General features: G+C 41.8%; 1 protein-coding gene across 7 annotated transcripts in view; it reads right to left on the reverse strand.

The window, feature by feature from the left end:
• TRAF3IP2 (TRAF3 interacting protein 2) overlaps nt 1-22,065 on the reverse strand; it is a 42,375-nt gene that overhangs the window by 12,942 nt on the left and 7,368 nt on the right. For 4 of the 7 annotated variants that reach the window (XR_004321899.1, XM_006187399.3, XM_014561537.2 and 1 more), the window contains 3 exons: nt 13,726-14,562; nt 4,333-4,525; nt 1,196-1,374 (listed from right to left, as the gene is read on the reverse strand). Coding sequence is in view for 5 of the 7 variants with exons in the window: in XM_006187399.3 (XP_006187461.1) it covers nt 1,196-1,374; nt 4,333-4,525; nt 13,726-14,554 (1,201 nt within the window). In the remaining 2 variants the exon portion in view is untranslated. Of the gene's footprint in view, nt 1-1,195; nt 1,375-4,332; nt 4,526-13,725; nt 14,563-16,499; nt 16,772-22,065 lie in introns of those variants that run through there. The other 3 variants (XM_032484712.1, XM_006187401.3, XM_032484713.1) reach the window with 3 other exon arrangements.

Genomic DNA, 22,065 nt, shown 5'->3' on the forward strand with positions numbered 1-22,065 from the left:
TTCTTAGCCTCTTGTATTTTGAAACACACTTCTCAAATGGAAGTAGGTACAATGGTCATATTGACTCATTTAATCAGCCAGGCATACTAATGGCATTCAATTTATTTTCTTATCAACACCTAATATTCAACCAATTCCTCTGTAAGAATTTTAGGACTACTTCTCTAGGTTACGGTAAGATAAATATGACCCTACAGACTGACAACCAGACTATTTCCTAACATTGTCCGTTCTCTAGAAATGCTCAAAATGTCTAAGATTTTTTTTTGATTTTAAGAGTTTTTTTCAACTTTTTTTTTTATTGAGTTATAGTCATTTTACAATGTTGTGTCAAAAATGTCTAAGATTTTAAGAATTAAAAAAAATTTTTTTTAACGAAAAACAAAAGATCGTTGTCATACAAATCTTTCAGAGTCTTAAATGACTAAAGAGCATAGATTCCCTTAACTAGAATTAGCTAATGCAAAGGGCTTAATTTTAAGTTTGGTTCAAAGCAGTGCCTAGATGTGGAAAGGGCTTATTAGAATTTTAGCAAGCACAGTAGAATATAATAATTTCTCAAGTATTGACTGTTTTCTAAAGATTTCTGGAACTTACTGTCCTGACTGACCTTAACATGAGAATGCTTTGGTGATATTTCAACATTTCTGGTTTTGGCTGCAAAATGTGGAAAAAGCATCGTCACCTGACACTTAGTTGAATGTTTCTTTAAATAAAAGGCTTAGTTTGCATTTGGTTGTAAAGCAGTACGGAGAATGTGAGACCGCTTTTTCCAAACAAGATTGCTCATTCCTACAGGAAATGACCTCGTTCTTGAAGGCTGCTACTAATTTATGGAGAGACGCTAAGTCCTTGGCCAATACCACATGGACATCCAATCAATTTATCCAGGGACAAGTCCACTCAAGAGCATCATTTAGAAGAGGTAAAAAACATTGAGGTTATTTGTTGTTGGAGTATATGTTGAAGAAAATCTAGTGCTAAGTACTTTGTGAGTTTGCCGGTAGGGTCAGAATCACTACAAACATTCAGACAAAATGCTAGTTACTTTTTTGACAAAAAGCCAAAAAGGAAATTTTATTTCACTCTGTAGTATACGAGAAGTATCCAAGATTATGGATGAATAATCATCAAGTACTCTTAAAGTATAAGGCTTGACAAGAAGAAGGAAAAAGCAACGCTGCAAACAACTTACGCAATTCTTCTGGCAAATTGCTTGTTTTCAGAGTTCCTCTGGCTGGAGGGTTACTAGGGGGTCTAGGGACAGCAACTGGGGATGGAGCCTGGGGACCCTGTGGTCTCAACTCTGCAGGACACTCTGTGGATTCCTCAGGAGCACCAGCTCTATTAGGTGGCTGGTTATACAGCTGATCTCTGGAATGGAATAGAGTCACAGTCAATTTCATGTTCTACAAAGGCAAACCTGGGGGGACAGAAAGCCTTTAATACCTATGGGAGACACCAGTGAGCTGTTTCTCTTCTGCCTCCATTTCTTTCCAAGCCAGTGGGACAAGAGTTTTTCTACAGAGTTTTGGTTAATAAGCAATTCAGCTGGCTGCTATTTATAAGGGTTTGTACTAGGGGTCAAAAGAGACAAGCAGGATTTGATTTCTCTATTTAAGGACTGTCTAATTGGGAAGAGAAGTCTCATGGGCAGGGCAGACACGATCACCAACAAAACAAAGTAATATCACGGGTGACATATAAGGTTTGGTGTGTAGACATTCAGATAAAAAGATAGGACTTTCAGCTCATGATGAATAACATTTAATTATGTTTCAAAAGATAGAAAAGACCATGTAGTTTTAAAAATTTATGTTGTTAATATACGAATGAAAATCTAATTTTGAAGACCCTTGAAAGAGGTTTCTACCATATTATAGTATGGGGTTTTCATTATTATTTGGGTCACCAGTATTCCCATGAATAGGCTGCTGAGAAGAACCTCAGATGCCCTCCTGTGAGATTTGGGAGGAGGCAGGAAGTGGAGGCCATGCTTCTGCCACTTCTGTGTGTTCTGTTGGTTAAGTGCTGTCATAAGGTACTGAGTTCCTGAGGAAGCATTCTGGCATCCCATTACAGCTTCACAGGGTCAAGGGAAGGGCATGGGCATCCATTTCTGGCCAGTGCAGGTCTAGCAGGCAAAGAATGGATCCAGTAGTTGTGGTGGTGGCAGCTTCCTGATTCTGGATTGCGCTGGGGCAGCACGGCCCAGCTTGGCGAGTTCTGCCATGGCTTTCTGATCCTCTGCCTCACTGACCCTGACCAAGGAAGCAGCCTCTTGGGTCCCCTGTTCTGTGACGTTGCTCTGGGATCATTCCAGGGAGCCCAGCCTAATACTCCAACTTCCAACAACAGTGTAAGCACCCAATTCCCTCTATTAAATCCTTTTACTTATAATAGCTGGGGTTGTTTCTGTTTTCTGTAACTGAATTCAAACTGATAGGGGTACAAAAGCTGGGTCTGTGAGGTTTCATTTCTTCCCCCCAAATCTGGTGTAAATGTGGCATTATATTAACATTTAAAAAATCTAGGTAGTTGAGAACATGAATGTTTGTTATTTGTTATGTGTTTGAAATTGTTTTATACTATAAATTGTAAAGATGTTTTGATTATAAAAATCTATGTGTATATGCCTAGTTTTAATAGATTGTTGCTTATGCTTTCATATTTTTACCCAAAAGAGTAATAAAAAATTCTGAAAGTCCTATGTAACAAGATTTAAAATAAAATTATACAGAATCTCAACTATACTATATTTCTAGTTGTGAATGTTTGAGGAAGTTATTTTTATTTTATATTAACATATAGAGAAAAAGTTTCTATAAAATATACCTTCATTTAATGGAGACCCATTTCCGTACCCTTTTTGCATTAAATGCCTTTGTACTCAAAGTTGCTTGGTTATTATAAAAGGTGATTGCTCATTTGATAAAGAAATGTTAAGGCCTTGATAATATTCAAAAACTTTCATATAAAAACAATATCGAAGAATAATAACAGAGTGAACTTTCTGTATTGAGTCTCTTTCAAAAGGTCAGTAAGAGGACAATTTTCTTCATTATGTGAACTTATTTTTCAATAGCCTAAAATGATAAAATAAATCCAAGGAGACCATAGCAAGCTTAAATTGATGTTACAAAAGCAATTACTCAGTACCCTATTTGCAATTCTTCTGTAAACCTAAAATTATTTCAAAATAAAAGTTTTTTTAAAAAAAAAATTACTGTTGCCTCTCCTATTCAACACCAAACATAAAGATGCTTAAATTTTGTTTGTTTTCTTGGAATCTTAGATATTTCTTCTGCAAGAGTGCTTATCTGGCTGTAAAATCAAGATTTAATTCCATTATTTAAATTCCATACAATTTTGTTTCTTAAAAAAAAAGGCATCTGTTTGCAAAGAAAATGTGAGGGCTTGTTGGCTTTGGAGTGAAGAGGAAAGGCAGATGTGCTTTATCTGCCGTTGTAAATAGATGCGCTTTTTTTCTTTCAATAAACTTTTAGAGCTAATTACTGATTTCTCTATTTCTGAAAAATCTGCTTTAATAGGACTTTCATAGCTCATTCCATTCTCAAAACAGAATATAGACTTACTGGGAGTGGTATATAAAAGCTGTGCTTGAGCAAAAGCAAACATTTTATCTACTCTCTTTCCCACTTTGTCATATATTAGGAAGCTCCATTTAAATGAGTTTTTCCTGTATATTTTAGATCTATAAATTAAGAGGAACAGAAAACCTGAAGAGTCAAAAGAGAACAAAGAAGAGAAATAGGACTAAAGGATTAGACAATTCAAGTCAAGAAAAATTAAAATTGTTTTTCTGGAAGAAGTATTGGAAAGACCTAAAATGGTGTTCAACATGTATGAATGCTTTTACTACAAAAGAAAATAACAGGTTATTTTAAATTTCTATTGAGAACTAATTGAATTTAAAATTTCAAAGTAAAAAATGAGTTTATAAACAGGTGTAGAAACTAAGGGTATAATAAAGAAATTTGCAGTGTTGGAAGTCAGTTATAGTAAAAAAAAAAAAACCTATTTCGTGGGCTAAAAGGCCAGGTGATCAGGAAGTAAAAGAAGCAGGTGTGACTTAGCATCTTGGGAGCCTTTCCTTCAAAAGAATTCTGACCAGTCACCAGTGGCTTTCTGTGGCTGGTGCCTCTTATCAACCAGCTTACATTTCCTCCTGACCTGAAAAATCTATGGGGGGGTGGGGGCTCAGTCAGTAACGTGGGTAGCAAAACAACAGAGTTCTGATAGATTGTGACTGCATTGGCATCATTCTTTTTCATGTAAAAACTGTCTGAAATTTGGCCCCAACATACTTACTGATACCTCGGGAGGCCTGGGGAGGAGTAGTCTCTTTGTGTAGGCCTCTCCTCTTGGTCCCAGGGGCTGGGATAATTCAGGATGACCTTCTGCACAGGGTGCAGTCCTCTCATGCTGGCTCCAGGTGGAGCCTGCCCAGGTACAGCTGGCTGGATTACCTGCTGGTAGGCTGCTCGAGGGTAGTTGTGGCCATCTGTGGGTGAAGACAGCAAAGAAAACAGGGAAGACTGACTCTAGCTGCTTTGTGTGAAAGGAGCGGTAAGCTCTGTGCAAATTTTTGTCTTGATACCAACTGAGGGTTCCAGATATCATTTACCACCTTCATGATATTTGCCATATTTCTGTACTATTATTTACTTGATAGTTTTCATTAAATTGAGTCATTGCTTTTCTTTTTTTTCTTTTTCCTAAATAAAAACATCTGTGAAAAACCATCTGTGAAATCAGGAATTTGGTGTTCTAATTGGAAAGCACAAAATTCCACATAGGTCGTTATTTAAATAAGATGCTTAGAATAATCCAAACTGAGCCTATCCCAGCCCCCTGGTTTATAAAGACCAGGAATTGGAGGGCACCTCTAAGAACTGGGAGACAGGACCACAGAGACCCCTAGGGGCTTTGCTTTTACAGACTTCCTGGGGGCAGGTCAGATACATTCCAAGGGGTCCAGATCACCACTATTTCTACCATAATTCCCCAAGTTTTTAGACTCCAAGGCTAGGAGAAATTTTCTCATGTTAATTACAGAATCACTACTCTCTCCTTCAGTGGATACACATACACACACACACATTCCACTGCCTCTTAGGAAGAAGTAATGAATGAAAACTTGGCTCATATCTCTGGGAAGTAGCCAATCAGTTGGCAACACCCCCCAACTTTCTTTGTCATCTCTTGCTAAAAGCTACATGAACTTGGGGGCCGAAACAGTTAGATGAGGGCAAGTCTCACAGCAAAGCCAGGCCTGGCAGTGACTTATAAGAAATAGCAACCTAGGAGAAAGTTGGTCCTAGCCAGGCCCAGGAGCAGCAGGGTCCCAAGGGAGGAAGGGCAACCTGCCTGACCGGTGAGAGAAGAGAAGTGGAGGCCAGAGGAGGGATATGGGGAACCCAGGAAGGGTGGAAGAGGAAGGCTCTGAGGGAATTGTCCAGCCCAAGGGGGCACAAGTGTGGGAAAAGTGAGAGGTTGGTTGCACCTTACGGGTGGGCCCAGCCTATAGAGGGGCTGGAGAGAGCCAGGTGGAGAAACCGCAAAATGAGCTATGAGTATCTCCTGGTGATCTGAGCATTGCCACCCTGCCCAAGAACTTGGATGATCCAGGAGGCATAGCTGATTAGGGCAAGACGGGCCCCTATTGTTTAACAAAATCTTTATTGGTCTTTATTCTTTTTCTGTAACAATAATAACCAAGCCTGCCTGCTGTGTAGTAGGGTACACGCAGGGATGTAAAGTGAAATGGAACCAGCCAGCGAGCAAGAAAATAACAGATAAAGCAGGTTGGAACCAAGATGTGGAGGGTGAGAATGTGGATAAGAATTTTATCCTTAGTTTGGGAAGTAGTCAGGAACCACTGAAGTTTCCAGAGGAACATTTAGGGGAATGTGGCCTCAAGGACAGAACAGAAGACAAATAATATGTGTGCTGACTAGTGTGGCCACCTCCAGGTCCCCACTGTCCGGACTCGGGAAACTTGGCTGAGTGACCCTGGAAATGTGCCCAAGCCGGTCTCCCGACCATGGTCAGATTCACTGGGTTCAATTTATTGTCTGCTTTGACCCATGACACTAGCTGAGTCCTTTCTGCCATGCCTCCTCTGGCAAAAGTGACCACACCTCCCTAACCCAGGTTGTCTCCTGGTCCTGACCGTGACCCTTGCCCTTCTATTGCTTAGGCCTGGTCAGGATATTAGGGGCTTAAGGAAGGGGAGGAGGATGAAAAGATCTGCCTGGGCCTATCTCAGGCCCCTGGCTAATAAAGACCAGGACTTGCAGGGCATCTCTGAGAATGGGGACACAGAACCACAGAGACCACTATGATCTAGAACAACACATATCACACAGGTTTTATGTTTACAGCCTTCCTGGGTCAGGTCAGATACATTGCAAGGGGTCCAGCTCACCAGATGGAGTTTCAGGGCTCCAGGACTGGTCTCTTCTGCTGCTCTTTCCCCCAGCTAGAACAGGGTAAAAAGTGCCACTGTCATCAGGTCACCAGGCAGGGGCCAGCTGTGCTTCTAGGTGAGTCTTGCATAAGTGGACCATTTGCAAACACAGCTGTAGATAACAACCCTCCAGAGATTTCCCATTGCATTTAAAATCCACCTTGCACCATCAGGTTCCCTGCTCTTATTGATTTCATCTCCTATGACACTCTCACAAGCTCACCAAGCCCCATCCACCCTGTCTGTCTTTCTTTGTCTTTAACACCCCAAACTCTGGGACCCTAAGTCTGCCATCCTCTCTACCCAGAATGTTTTTGCCCTTTATCTTTACAAGTCAACTTCTTGGCATTCAGGGCTCAGCTCAGATATCACTTACTCAAAGAGGTTCACCAGTCGCCTTATCCCATCTCTTTATTTTATTTTCTTTCTAGTGCTTATCATGTTTGTGTAAGTAAGCATGACTCTTACTTGTCAACTTCTTGCCTGCCTTCCATACCAGAATCTAAGCTCTGTGCAAACACGAACTGTGCCTGTTCTCCACCACATCTCCAAGCACAGTGCCAACATCCAGGGGATGCTCAGTAAATGAATGAATGGTTACAAAGCCAACTTCACTCACACACACACACACACGAGAAGCCATGTAGAACTGCACCATCTGCTTGCTAGGTCTTGGGTCTTCTAGGCTACCTAGTTCTCATCTGTTGTCCATTTCAGTGTCTCCTCTGGAAGCAGGAAGAAGAAAGACAAGGTAAAAGAGGAGCAACTTTGCCAGTGGCTTGAAAGTTTTTAATGCTTGGAGTCATTCTTGCTTCTCATATCCATTAATAAGTGGCTAATAATGTTTTATTTGCTTTAGAAGAACTACCAAACTCTAACCATAGGGTTTGTTTCTTTTCTAGAAAGTGGATGTTAGTGCTGTTAATCAAAAGCCTTTGGATCAAGGTCATATGATTTCTAACAGATTATTTCTCGCACAACATGTTTTTGTCTCATAGCAACAAATCATATCATTAAAATCACTAAGGCATGTGGGCTAAGTGTTTGATTAGCTGTAACTTTCATTTCTGAAATGGCCACCTGTGATAAAAACTTACACTGGTTTCTGTGAGCAGATGAAAACCATCCACCTCATGTATTTTTAAAATTAAGGTACTGACAATATAGTTCTCTATGCTGTCCTTTGATTGTTTAAAACAAAGAATATTGAACATTAGAGGGTCAATCAAAACTAAGGTTTCCCTTCTGTAAGTGAACTTGACTGGGTTTTGTCTGGAATTTGGCTGGTTGTGTGGAAAAGTTGTGAAATAAAAACCATGTTTGTCAGGCAAATGAGTATCGTTTCATTGCTCAAGTTTTGAGGGTTTCGTTCCACTATTTTGACCAGAGCTTGCAAGGTCGTCAGGAACTATATATATAAAATAATGGCTAACATTGATTAAGTACTTGTTACATGCCCAGCACTGTTCTAAGTTCCTTATTCAGGATTATAGAGTTCAATTTTCTGTTTCCCTAAAGAAGTTTAACTTACAAAAAAATCCAAATTCCTTACCATGGCCCTTCCCTCCTTTATCTTCTAGCATATCATTCTCTCCCCACTCACCCTGTTCCAGCCCCACTCACTTGCTTTGGGTACCTTAGCTATGCAAAACTCCTTGCTTCCTGGACCTTCTCATCCTTTAGATTTCAGCTCAAACGTGTCCTCAAAGAGGCCTCCTCTGGTCATCCTGTCTATTAATATCAGTTCTAACACCTGGTTATTTCCTTCAGAACACTTCTACTTTGTTATTTTGTTTGCTGATTTCTATTTATCTGTAGGCTTATCTCCAGTAGACTATGAACCCCACGAAGACAGGAATATGTGTATTGTATTCATTACTGTACATCCAGTGCCTAGCACAGAACTGAGCAAATACTTGTGGAATAAATTGATAAATGAATGGACAAGGTCTGTTTCCAAATCCCATTGACCTCCTTCCTTTCCTCCACCCTCCCAGAAGACAAGTAAAGAGGGTCTTTCCAAGGCTTGATATCACAAAAGCTCTACTCATGATTAGGGAACAACTCCTTTTTGCAGGAAGCAGGGAACAGATTTCTTTTTATTCATTCAACAAATATTTATTGAACTTCTATTGCTAGGCACTCAAGGAATAAAGATAAATAAAATATAGCTCTCTTGAGTAGCTCAAAATAAACGGAGAGAGAGGAAATTTGTGTGTCTGTGGATGTCTGTTTTGAAACACAAACCTACACTCATTAGTATGTGAGTAGGAGAGGCGTGCAAGTCAGCAGCCACCTACATGGTAGACTTCAGAATCATTGCCCCAAAATATCTCCCCCAATGACTTGTTTTCAGTGCCTGAAATTCCATCAGCAGAGTGTATTCTGCAGGAGATGGAGAATAGAAGGTGGTGGGGGATGTGATAGACCAATGATTTGTTAGCACAGTAACTGCTCAATTCCAAGGCAGTGTTAATCACAAAACAAAAATACGAATCTTGCACAATCATAAATGGGTGCCCAGAACTGTATGTTACTTGTCAATCTTATGATCCTCTTGGCCTGGGTACAAATGATCTTCACGTTACTGGGCTTTGACCACTTGGAATTTGTACACCAAATCCTAAATGAGGTTTTCCACTTATCTATCAAAACATTCAACATTTTTCTTCCTTATTAAGAATGGTATTAAAAGAATTTGAGACAGAAAATAAAATCTGATTTTCAAGTTGTCAAAAGAATATGATGATACAACACAACTACTCTAGCCAGGAAAACAAAATGGCCAACATAAACTGTTACAGAACTCCCACAGCTGTAACCAGCTGTAGCTCCTGAAAGGCAACTCCTTTCTTTATCATCTCTTCCATCTGGCTTGTTTTTTCCTTACTTTGAATTGTACATGCATTCTAGCATACAAATTGTCACTTTTGGCGTCCATATGAGCAATAGTAGGCCTGTGCCTACTGGTTTATTTTATTCAGTCTCCTTGCTAGAGAAAGCAAGAATTTTATGGTAAACTATGGCCACTTCCGATTTAATACGTCCTGTTTTTCCAATTTATTTGCATCTTGGGTTTTTATTTGATGGCACAGCCATGATCTCCTTTCTGATGACCTTCAGTGGGAAGGATTCTGAGGCAGTATGAGACTGGGGGTTGGGAGAGGAAAAAACAGGCTTTTCCTACTTTTTGTTTTCACTTGTTTTGAAAAAAAATTTTTTTAACATGAAAAATGTGACCAGTAACCATTTTTTTGCTTTAACTTGCAAAGGCTAAGGGATGGCATTTGCATGGCAATCATTATTTATTTATATTCTCATTAACGGATGAGGAAGCAATGCTCTTCTAAAACCAAGTAGAACCACGTAGCCGTGGTTTCCAACTGCACAAACATCGCTGAGGTGAACAGCTCTTTTGAAGTGGTTTTGTTGGCAATTAAGTGCAGTTATAACCCTAACATGAGACTAAGCATTTGTACACCTGCTTTGAATGCTTAAACTCTTTGCCAGCAAAAGGAATCGGGATGTAGGGGGCCACTCTACGGGGCTGGGCTGCAGGAGCCATTTAAATAATAATAATAACTAAGGGCTGCTAGTTATTGAGGGCTTAGTACAAGCCAGCCACCTTCCTAGTGTCTTTAATATATTATCTCATTTAATCCTCACAGCCACCTTCCTGGGAGACACTGCTGTTGGAGGCCTCATAAATATTCTGGGTTTGCAGTGCCCTGAATAAAAACTGTAAGCCATGGGCTTCCCTGACAAAAATCACCCGGCCTTGACCCCCTTCCCTGTGATTAGATGCCCCAGGGAGCCAGGGCCAAGCCTGTGCGGGATGGATTAGGGTGAGCCCACCTGTACACTCTCATTTCCCCTTACTTTTCTTTTTTCTTTTTATCTTTTCCTTATTTTTTAAATTATAAATGTGATGCCTGTTTGCTATAATAAATTTAACAAAAGTATAAAAAGTTAGAAGAAAAATCTCCCTGTCTCTTCCTAATTCACTGTCCTCCCTCCATGGTCACTATTAATGGTTGGGGCGACCCTTCTAGACTTGTTTAACGGAGTTTTTAAACATGCATGGGATCAACACTACATGCTTCTACCTTAATCTTTTTTATGTCAGGATGTGTATTTTATTCTACATAACAGGGGCCTGGTAGTCCATTGTATAAATAAATCACAAATTATTTACAATAATTTATGTTTTTATAATAATTTATATTTTTATAATTTAATAATTATATATAATTTAATAATTTATAATTATTTACAATAATCTGCCCCCTATGATAGGCATTTTAGTGTTTTTATTCTTATCTAATACAACAATGCTTTAATAAACATCCTTAATCATATATTTTTCTATGTTTGTTTAATGTGTGTATAGGATAGATTCCTACAAGTTAGACTGCTGGGCCAAAGAGGACACATTGAAATTTGATACTGAAATTGCCTCCTGGAAGATTGTACCAAATTATACTTCTATCAAGAGTAGATGGAGAAGGTGGGGAGGGTGTAGCTCAGTGGCAGAGTACATGCTTAGCATGCAGGAGGTCCTGGGTTCAAATCCCAGTACCTCCATTAAGTAAGTAAATAAATAAACCTAATTACTTTCTCCCCCACAAAAAAAAAAAAAGCAAAACAAACAAACAAAATCTAAAAAATAGAGTAGATGGAGCAGATACAAACTATATTAAATAGATAAACAACAAGCTCCTACTGTATAGCACAGGGAACTATATTCAATATATTATAATTACCTATAATGAAAAAGAATATGAAAAGGAGTATATAGATACATATATACGTATAACTGAATCACTTTCCTGTACACCAGAAACTAACACAATATTGTAGATCAACTATACTTCAATTTAAAAAAAGAGTAGATGGGAGTATTCATTTCCCCATTAACCCCACTGACACCAGATGTTGCCTGAGATTTTTTTTTTTATTTTTGCACACCTAATTAGAAAAAACATATCTTTAAAAATTTTGCATTTCTTAAATTCAGGAATGTTAAGCTTGGTATCATGTGCTTATGGGCTGTTTATATATCTTCTGTGAATTATCCCTTCTGGCCAAGTTCTCTCCTTTCTGCCTTTCATCACCTGGCTTCACTCCCAGGATCGTGGTTCTCCCCTTCCTCTCCCCCTTCAATAGAAGGAAATAATATAGAGGGCAAGGGGAGGGGATCTGATGAAAGAGAGCAGGTGTTGGAGACTAAAAGTGTTCCCAGCGGGAGTGTTTGCATTGTAACAGAGCCTGCCCAGAGCAGGCTTACCCCCAAAGACTAGATTGCTAGTGGTGCCATTTCAGGGTTCAATAGGAAAAATATTTTCAAGTGGGAAGATCTTCCTGGGACCCTCAAGTTATAATGAGTCAATGCTTTCTCTGTCTGTCATGATGAGGCTTTTCCTGTTGGTGGATAAAAGCAACTTTATCACAGAGTCCTTGACTAAGTATTCATATTTCTACACATTAACCTAAGGAATTAATCAGAAATGCAGGTAAAAACTTATGTACATGATGTTTGTCATACCATTGTTTATTGGACCAGAAATTGGAAGCTATTTAAAATGTCCAACAACAGAGAAGAAAACAATTTGGTGGATCCCTCTGATGAAATAATGTGCAGCATTTTTAAACAATGCTGGAAGTACACTGGATACCATTGGAAAAATTTTAAATTTTAAAGGAAAAAACCCACTAAATACATCAAACCCCAATAAGGAATGATATTTGGGTGACAGAAACATGAGTTGGGCTCTTGGGTATATTTCAATTTTGAGACTGAACAATTATTACTGTTATGATCAGAAAAATTATCTGTAAATGCAGAAAGTAGAATGTTAAAAAGTAGTTTGTGGTATTATTCCCACAAAATTATTCCCTTTAACCTGGAAATCATTGAGAAAAACAATGCAAATCCTGATGTTGCCAAAGTTCAGTTCTCAGTGACTCATACTGAAGGAACTCCGCCACCACACCCATCCTATTACAGGGCACTCAGAGCACCAGTGGCATCCACGCTTCCCAGTCAGCTGACTGCCCAACATCTAACACAAACACCAGAGTCCCAGCTGTAAGTCCCTTTCTCCCCAAGCCCTGCTGCTTCCCCAGCTGCTGGCCTCACTCCTAACTCACAATCATTCTTGCCTGTTTCTTCCAAGCATCATCTTCTAAGTGAAATTCCTTTATCTCTCTCTTTTTTTTAAAACTATGAATTACTCTACTGCTCCATTCACTTTAGGAAGATTTATACCAAATGTACATGTACAAATACATAACTTGTGTTTGATTATAGCATTTGTAATTATTTCTATAACATTTTAAAGCTAGACATCAGGATTTTGTTCAGACTCTTGGTCAGACCATTTGAACTGCTTTTTATACATTGTTCATTTGTTAAGGAAAATATTTCATCTCTCAGCCTGTGTTTCCTCTGTAAAGCCCGATCATTATTTCCCAGTGGCCTCATGGAGACATGACATCAAGAATTGTGATGACCCTTTTATCTCAGTCTAAGACTTCATCACTTTCAGAGATGCTTACTGCACTGATACATATTATTTATTCATTCATTCATTTAGAAATAATTACTGGAAGTCTAGTATATGCTGGACAAATGCTGGGGGATGTGAAACAGCTTGACAAGTTGGGGAGACTGCCAGTCCACAGATGTGGCAAGATCGTAGGGTAGATGTGAATGGCTCAATCTCCAAAAGGCTTTAAGCAACAGAATCACAGGAGTAACTGGATCTTCATGGAATGGCATGAATTCAGAGTCTGAATGACATTCTGGGAACCTTCGATTTTTTTGTCAGAGAGCCCCTTTCTGTGACAACCTGAGCTGGGGAAGAAGCACGTAAAGAAGGAAGAACCTAGGTACCCATGAATTCAAACAAATAAATTTTCTAGAAGTCATTTGGGTCATCTCTCTGCCTCTAAGACAAGTTTTACTTAAACTACCCTAGACAGGAATCTGTTTTATATTTCAAGTTTCCTAGAGAAGTAGGTTCCACTGGGACAGGCTTTGGGCTAAGATAAAACATCCTTCTAAAACCCCTTTCAAATCCAACCACACATGGAAAGCCACATGGGAATAGAATGCCCTCCCTGCCTTCTGACCTCTCCGTGCTGGTCCAGTGCTGCAAGACATTGACGAGAGATTCCCGTTTAATCAGCGACCCAGCCCAGAATGTCCAGAAGAGGTAAAGCTCACTTACATGGCACCTGGTGATCGGGACCTCCAGGACAATAGTAGTGATAGTTCCACTGAGCATGCGGGGAAGGGTTGGGAGGCAGCATCTGTACACACGCTGGGTATCTCTGACGTTCAGACGGATGGAACTCCCTGGACCTGAGAGGTCTGGGGAGGTCCTGGGGGTAACACACGGAGGTGAGGGGCAGGGGTCTCTCCAGCTGCCGGATGCCCAGGACGTCCTGGGGCTGGGAATCGTACCCCGTGTCTATCGTAGGCAGATCTGGGGCTGCTCGGTTTCTGTGGTGCTGGGGCTGTTGCACCATCTCTTGGCTACTGCCCGGGGGGTCTGCGGAGGCATTAGGTAAACTTTGGTCTGATTTGTCTGAGTCATGACCAGTGTCAGGAGAAGCTGCTGAAAGCTGAGACCCCAGCCATTGATTATGTTTTTCCATAAGTGAAAACTGATGCTCCGGCGGGAGGGCTCCATCCACAGACTCAGGCTTAGGCTCACTGGCTGCAGAGGACCCTGAAGGAAAATCTTTGCCCGGGTCTGGGTGTCTCTTCCAGAAGCTGTCTTCACTCTCCTCCAGGACTTTAGTGCGCAGGCAGGTGACCTGCTGGGACACAGGCCACTGGTGATTTGAAAGTTTCAGGGGCAGGTGAGCCTGAGAAAAGTCTCCCAAGGAATAGTGAGAGGTTTGGGGTGCAGACAAGCTGTTGGGGGCCATGTTCCTTGTATCTGGAGCAGGTGGTTCTGGCTGCCCCTCCAGGGAATACTCTGAGACTGGTTTCAGCAACTGACTTGGGTACGGTTCTGATTCATCAACCTCCACAGGAATGCTTCGGTTCATTCTAGTTTCTGGAACAAGAGAAAAAAATGCCGGCCTCAGAGGACAGATCATTTCTTGGAGTCCCCCATTTTATGACCTTAAGGGACCTAGTTCAAGATGTGGTTTAAATTAACAAGAGTGTGGTACCAATGTGCTAGCAGAGCCCTGACCACATAAAACTGTTCACTTATCCTCCAGGCAAGGGCATTATGCTGATTAAAATATTTTTTATCCGGAAGGCAACTCAAAGAATGTGACTGAACCATCAGGAGGCAGAAGTCGTACACCAGCGAGGGAAAGACACAGATGAAAATCAACAGCTGAGTTTGAAGGAAGGAGAAATGATCAGAACAGGGGTTGCTTCATGTGTGTTTGGAATCCACAATGAAAGAAATCTCAGTAATGGATGTCAGTGATCTCCAAAATATGCAGTTAACTGACTGAAGAAAAAAAAAAAAAAAAAAGCAAGGTGCAGACCAGTGTGTACACAATGCTGCTATTTTGTGTAAAAAAATAAGGGGAATGTGTGAATGTGTGTGTGTGCGCATCTGCTTGTACACATACAAAATGAATGTGGAGAACACACAAGATATTTGTTTATTGGTTGCCTTTGAGGATGGAACTAAACTGAGGGAGAGGAGTGGGGAGGAGATTTTTCACCTTTTGAGCTTTTAAACTTTTGCTCTGTGTGATTATTGCCTAATTAAAACAAGAATTAAAAAAAACCAAAAAAAAACAAAAAAAAGAAGCCTGAGTTTAAAAAGCACTGGAAAAAAGGTCACAATGACATTTTCTACTTAACAACTTTAGGTTATTTGGAGGACTTAATTCCCTCTTGGACTGCGCCTGCAGTGCAGGTAGCCCTGACCATCTGGCTTGTGATGGAGCAGCTGAACAGGCAAGGCTTGCTAAACTAGCCTTTAGCCCACGGTCCAGGTAATATTGGTTTTATCTGTAAAATTAGAACTCTTAATCAACATAACAGAATGAGAAAGAAAATTAGCCTCCCCTTATCAGCAGACTGGTTGAGATGATGCCCCAGGATGCTCAGGCTCCAGGGGAAGGAGGGAGGCCGGTGGAAAAGATGGCCCGGGAGTGACAGGAGGCCTGCAGAAAGCTCTAGAGCAGGTGTAGTGGAGCCAGGGGGTGAGTGAAAAGGAAAAAAATCTCAGCAGCCTGTTCCGTGCAGGCCTCATACACAGCACACCTCAAATACCACACGGAGAGAAGGGGTGGTGCTGGGGATGGCAGATTTTTAAAGTAATTTATTTGTTTGGTTACTTATTTTTAATAGAGGTACTGGGGATTGAACCCAGGACCTCATGCATGCTAAGCATCTGCGCTACCACTGAACTATACCCTCACCCCTGGATTTTAAAATTCCTATTTTGGATGCATGTTGAATTCCAACCACAAACATTCACGGAGGGCTTACGGTGCCCAAAGGCACAGTGTCCATCAACGCTTGTTCTAAGACACGTTCTGAAAAATATGAATTCCCTTTCTTTTGAGCCTGGTACCCAACCCAATGGCAATATGACGGTGTACATTTAAAAATGCTGCCCCTCAGAGCAGACGTGGGACTGGTGGTTTCCCACCAAATTTATCTTCTGGGTCTATAGAAAGAGACCTCAATTTGCCTCGCACTCTCTGCCAAATGAATGCCCTCTAACACTTCTCTGATGCTCACTTGGTATCAGACTTCGCCATCTGCTGCAAACCACCTTTGTACCATTTTCAGACACAACAGAAAACCCCCTCAGCCTCCAAGTCCCTGCCGCCCCCCACCCCACCTTGCCTCGGTCGTGGCTGGCTTTCTAGGCCACTGTCTAGGCTGGGGGCTTCGTGCCCCTTGGCTCTGCAGAGAAAAGACCTCATCACCTAAATTCATTAGGCCCAATAAAAATGAATGGGAACCTACCCAAAACACACATATTTCAACTACTGATTATTTAAAAATGCTCACCATTGTTTTCCTTTCTTTCTTACAATTTTTCTATGGCAATGAAACTGGATATGCTGTACAACATGCCCTTCAGCTAGTCAGGAAACTAAAGTGTTTTCTGAAGGGCTGGCTGAGTGTTGTGTAATCTCCTATGAGCATCTGTGGGCCCACAGCTGAATGGGGGGATTCAGGGGGGAAAAGGCATCCAGCGAGCAGCCAGCAAGAGGACTAAATGCTGTCAGCTATTTCTTGGTATGCAATTCATTTTCATTTTCCACACTTCAGGTGCAATTGTTTATATTCTCCCTGGGTCTTCAAATGTGAATACCTTAGAAGTGCTTCCCTAAAAAAAATAAAATTTAATTTAAAACACTGCAAATTCTCTTTTAGCTGAGGAGCCCTCCAGGGTTTGGAGGAAGTTCATAAAAAGGGCGACAAGTGTGGTCCTCTCCAAAGGGCGGTCACACAACTGGAAATCTGAGGTCCATTCCATGGTAGGGATTCCAGAGTAAAAGCTGGTCTGAAAAGGAACAAATGGCCCCTTAGATGATAGTGAATAAACCTGGCATGGTAATGAACAGCCTTTCAGGAAAGCTACGAGATTAATAATCTTTAAAAAATAAAAAGGACCCTGATGTTTTCAACGTATCACTAGGAAATAATGCAAACAGCAAATAATTATTGAACCCTACTACGTGTCCAGCTCTCTGATATGTGTCCGCCCACTTCTGAGACACAAGCTCAATTCAAAGACTTTCACAACAATCGGTAATACTTACAAGGGATACAAAATTCAAGTGGTACAAGAGGGTATACAGTGAAAGGTAACCAAAATTATTTCTAAAGACATATAAAACATTATTCCTACCTTCAAGTTCTTATGATTCAGCTCAAGAGAGAAAACGAATACAGGAAATCACAGACCCTACCTCAGGCCCTTTGCACTTGCTGTTCTTTCTTGGAACACTCTTCCTCCACATGTCTGCCTGGCTTGCTCCCTTTCTCTTTCAGGTCTTTACTCAACTATCACTTTCTCAATAAGGTCACCTTCCCTGTGACCCTCTAAAATTTGTACACACTCCTCTCACTTCCTGTCTCCCTTCCCTGCTTTACCATTCTCATTAGCAGTTACCACCATTGTATATACTAAAAAATGTGTGTTAAAATACAAATATCTAATATATTCCTGTTTGTTTACTGTGTCCTTCCCACAGGGTGTAAACTTCACAATGGACTGATTTTTTTTACTCTTCTGTTCACAGCTATATTCTCAGCACCTAGAACTGTACCTGGTACATAGTAGATGCTCAATAAATATTTGTTGAATGAATAAATGATTGATGTCTGTTTTGGAGAGGGGCCAGATCTGTGTAGCTGGAAGGATCACTGACAGTGAGAATGTCAGGTCCACGAGGGGTGTCAGGGAGGATTTGGTGGGCCAAGTCCTCAGAGTTCTTAAAATCATACCTCATGGGTACCCTTCCTCCTTCCTCTCTTTCTTCCTCTCAAATATTTATTAAGTGTCTGGCCTGGGCCATGTCTAAAGAGGTCCCCCACCAAGTCAGGGCTGACCTCAACCCTCCGTTGCAGAATAAAGGTTAGGCTCCCACCCAGCGTGGCGGGACATCTACTCTTCCACTCCAGACAAGCAGGCAGCTGATCTCCTTGTGTGTCTTCAGAGCTCCGCCAAGAATGGCAGAGGGTGGGGCAGGTCTGCAGCCACCACGAGGGCCCCTCCTGGCCCTAGACTCCCCTGCCAGAACTGACAGAACAGCCCTGCCAGCCTCCTGAGGGTGTCACAGAGAACAATTACACACTAGTGCCACATCAGAGAGCCACAGGCAGATTAGTGGGTTGAGTCAGAAATGCCAGTTTTATTTTTTGGTCTTTTAGGTCAATATTGGAAAAAAAAATACTACACATTAAAAAAACTAACTTAATATCTCACGACTCCTAACCATTTCCATTTTTCCCTGTTTTATTCCAGGCCTTTTCCATATGGTGTCCAGGTGGCTGTCACCCTGGCACTGCCTGTGCTCCCGTCCCTCACAGAGGGCAGCACTTGGATTTAAGTGGAAAAGCCCTGTTTTCTAGTCATGACCTACAGGAGAAGTCTCAGGCCCTTGAGGGGGACAGAAGATCTGCCAGCCAGACCCGGGTGAGCCCTAGTGCTGGCGGTGCCCTGGACAGTCTCAGCTCAGCAGCATGAATGCTGAGCCCTGGATGACAGGGAGAGGCCGAGGCCTGTCAGGCTGGGAGGACAATGGCCATGTCTATCTTATTACAGCAAATTCCTGGGGGAAGGAGAGGCTGGCTGGTGAGGGACACCAGGAGAGTTTCTGGCTCAGAAGTGCTCTCTGAGGCTCACAGAAAAGATGCCCAGGCCCCACACCTAGAGTTTCCGAGGTGGGGCCAGGGTTCCTGTGTACAGGTAAACAGGTTCCCTCATGCTTTGCCAAGGGGAGTGGAATCTGTACCATTTGGCCATAACTATCAGAATTTTAAAATCTTACATCCTTTGACCTAGTAATTTCACGTCCAAGAATTTCCTCTACAGAAATACGCATAGATTGTGTGAAATAAAGAGGCTACAAAGACAGGCAACGCAGCAGGGTCTGCAACAGCCAAGACTAGCAAACACCTGCACGTCCAAAAGGTTCTGCTTTATAAACCTGGGGTCCAGCCATGCAACGAATACTCTGCATCTGTTGGAAGAGACTGAGGAAGTGCTGTGAGAACTGATGTGGAACTATCTCTAAGATTTACTGTGAAGTTAAAAAATGGAAAGAGCAGGACAGCGCACAGAACACGCTACCCTTTGTGCAATCTAAGACTGTGTGCTCACGCCATCCCATGAGAGAGCTGGGACAGAGGTTGCCTCTGGGAAGGGAAGCCTGGGGAACGGGGGCAGGAGGAAAACTTGCTTTTCAGAGCATTTTTTACCTATTATGTTATATTTTATTTTTTTGCTGGGGTAGGTAATTAGGTTTACTTATTTACTTATTTTATTGATGGAGGTACTGGGGATTGAACCTAGGACCTTGTGTATGCTAGGCATGCACTCTACCACTGAGCTATATACCCTCCCCGCTGCCTGTTACATTTTGTACCAAGTACTTCTATGTCTACGTAAAAGATAAAAAAGGAAAAGGAAAAGCTCCACTAGTATTTCTGATGTTCATAGAGATTAAGAACCAACGTGAGGGAAGCCCTGCCGAGACCACCTGGGAGAGAGTGAACTGGCCCTTAAAATACCAAAGACCACTCAGCAGAGGTTGGAGGCCTTTGTCCACGTGGGGCGCGGGTGGGTCGAGGTGGGCATGAGCTAGGAGTGAGGGCCAGACGCAGGGCCGCACAACCAGGTGCAGCAGGCGTGCACGTGAGCCTGGTTCTCACTCTGACCTGACCCAAGACACAGCAGTTTCCCTCTTCTGAACTGTCGCCTCCCTGCAGACTGTGAGCTGTGGTTCTAGCTCTTGGACTCTGACCAGCCCCTTTCTTCAAATCTCTCTCAGTTTTTCTGTCCCAGGCTCTCTCTTTGGCTTCCTTTCTGCCTCCTCAGGCCTGAGGCCTTCCTCTTTGCTTCCTTTCCCAAGTTGCCTGGTTCTGCCCGTAAGACCTCAAATGGACATTCCACAGTTCTGCCCTCCCGCATGACAATGCTCCTTGGTGTCCCCCTCTCAGAATTTCCCATTCATTCTCTCTCTCTCTCTTTTGCTGCCTCCAAGTCTTTGCTCAAGTCTGTTCCCAGCAACCTTTCTCTCCTCCAGCACCTCTCACACATCCTGCCTTACAGGACTAGGTTCTCCAAACAGAGCCTGCTAGCCATCACAGCTTCACCTTTCTGATTTCATAGTTCCCTTCCTTCCATGATGCCCACTTCTCTTTCTGCAGGTCCTATTAGACCTCGCCCTGGCCTGCATGGGACACAAGTCTCTCTTAGGGGACATATTAACACATCAGATGTCCGTGTTCACAGTTAACCGTGGTTTTAGCTGCCCAAGTGGGCTTACCCTGAATTAATACATATTTCTAGAATGTGGAAAGGATGCAGGACTTAAATGTATAGGCTCTAGATTCAAACTTCCTATGTTTAAATTATTTTTCTGACAGTTGCATGATTAGATGTATCACCTTGAGAAAATTACTTGACTTCTTTGGACCTTGTTTTTCTCATCTGTAAAATGGGGAAAATAACATTTACCTCATAGAGCATAAAAGAAGATGTAAATAAAGTGTTGACTGTAGGGCCTAGCTCTCAAAATACAAAGGATCTTTTGTTATTATTTTTACAACGGCAAGAGATTTGGCTTTGGAACTGTTTTTCTAGACCACGTTCACTGTTTCATACCTGGATGCTAAAACTATTATATGAACCTAATATATGGAGACCATATCTTTTTAACCAATGTGTGTATTTCCAGCAGATTCCATACACATCATCCCATTTGGCCCCCAAACAAGCTGGGTCACGGGCAGGGTACGTGGTATCACTCTACCACTCCTGTTGTACAGAATCGTAGGCACATTGAGTCGCTTTCCAAAGTCACAGCCAAATCTAACCTGTAGATCTCCTGACTCCTTCCATTAAACCACATGGATTAGGCAAACTTCTTCTGTAAAGAACCAGATAATTCACACTCGGTAGACCACATATTGCCACTGTCTCATCCTCTGCTTTTCAGTTAATTTGTCTGTTTTTAAACAACCCTTTAAAAACATGAATTCTTAGCAAGAGGCAAGTGCAGAAACAGACCATAGGCCACCTTTGGCCCAAGGGTTGTAGTTTATCAACCTCTGACTTAGATTATGCTGATAAATCAATATAAACCTTACAAAATGGATATACTTAAGAAACCTTACCCTTTGTTAGCAATAATTGTTATTAATTTTTTGAACAATTATGTCAAATATTGTTCCCAGGGTTTTATGTGCATTAACTCATCCTTGCAGTCACCCTATTTGTAGGTACTGTTGTCAGCCCCAATTTACGAATGGGGAAACTGAACACAGGGAGGTTAAGTAACTTTCCCAAGGTCACAGGACCAGCAAGCAGCATAGCTGGGGTTCAAATCCAAGTAGTTCAGCACCAGAGCCTGTGCCCTGAACCATGTGTACCTCGGCTGGGAGCACTGACTTGTACAGCGACTTGGGGGGAGGAGAGGGGGGATGGGGTCGCTGAGTAACTCCTAGAAGCTTCTGGAATAAACAGGTTTTGGAACCATTCACCTTGAAGCTAAGGAGGCGTGGCCACATGCCACCTGCGTTTCATAAAGAATGGCCAGGCTGGAAACCTGTGATGGCTTTTCTTCATGCCACTACAATAGAGGATATGGATGAGACCGCAGAGGCATCTTGATTTGAGAAAAGCACTTGATTGGATCTCATTAAATTTTAATCATAAACTGAATTCAAAATAAATTGAAAACTTGTTGACAGAGCACAAACAAAGGGTGATGATGAATGGTGATGCATCTGGAGACGGGTAGATTCCAGGGGACGCCTCTGAGGCAAGGACGGATGGGATTTAATGAAGGTGTTATGTCCCTGGAAGAAGACAAATAGCACAGCAAGAAACAGAGGACCG

This window comes from Camelus ferus, chromosome 8 (assembly GCF_009834535.1).
Source record: "Camelus ferus isolate YT-003-E chromosome 8, BCGSAC_Cfer_1.0, whole genome shotgun sequence".
Lineage (NCBI taxonomy): Eukaryota > Metazoa > Chordata > Mammalia > Artiodactyla > Camelidae > Camelus > Camelus ferus.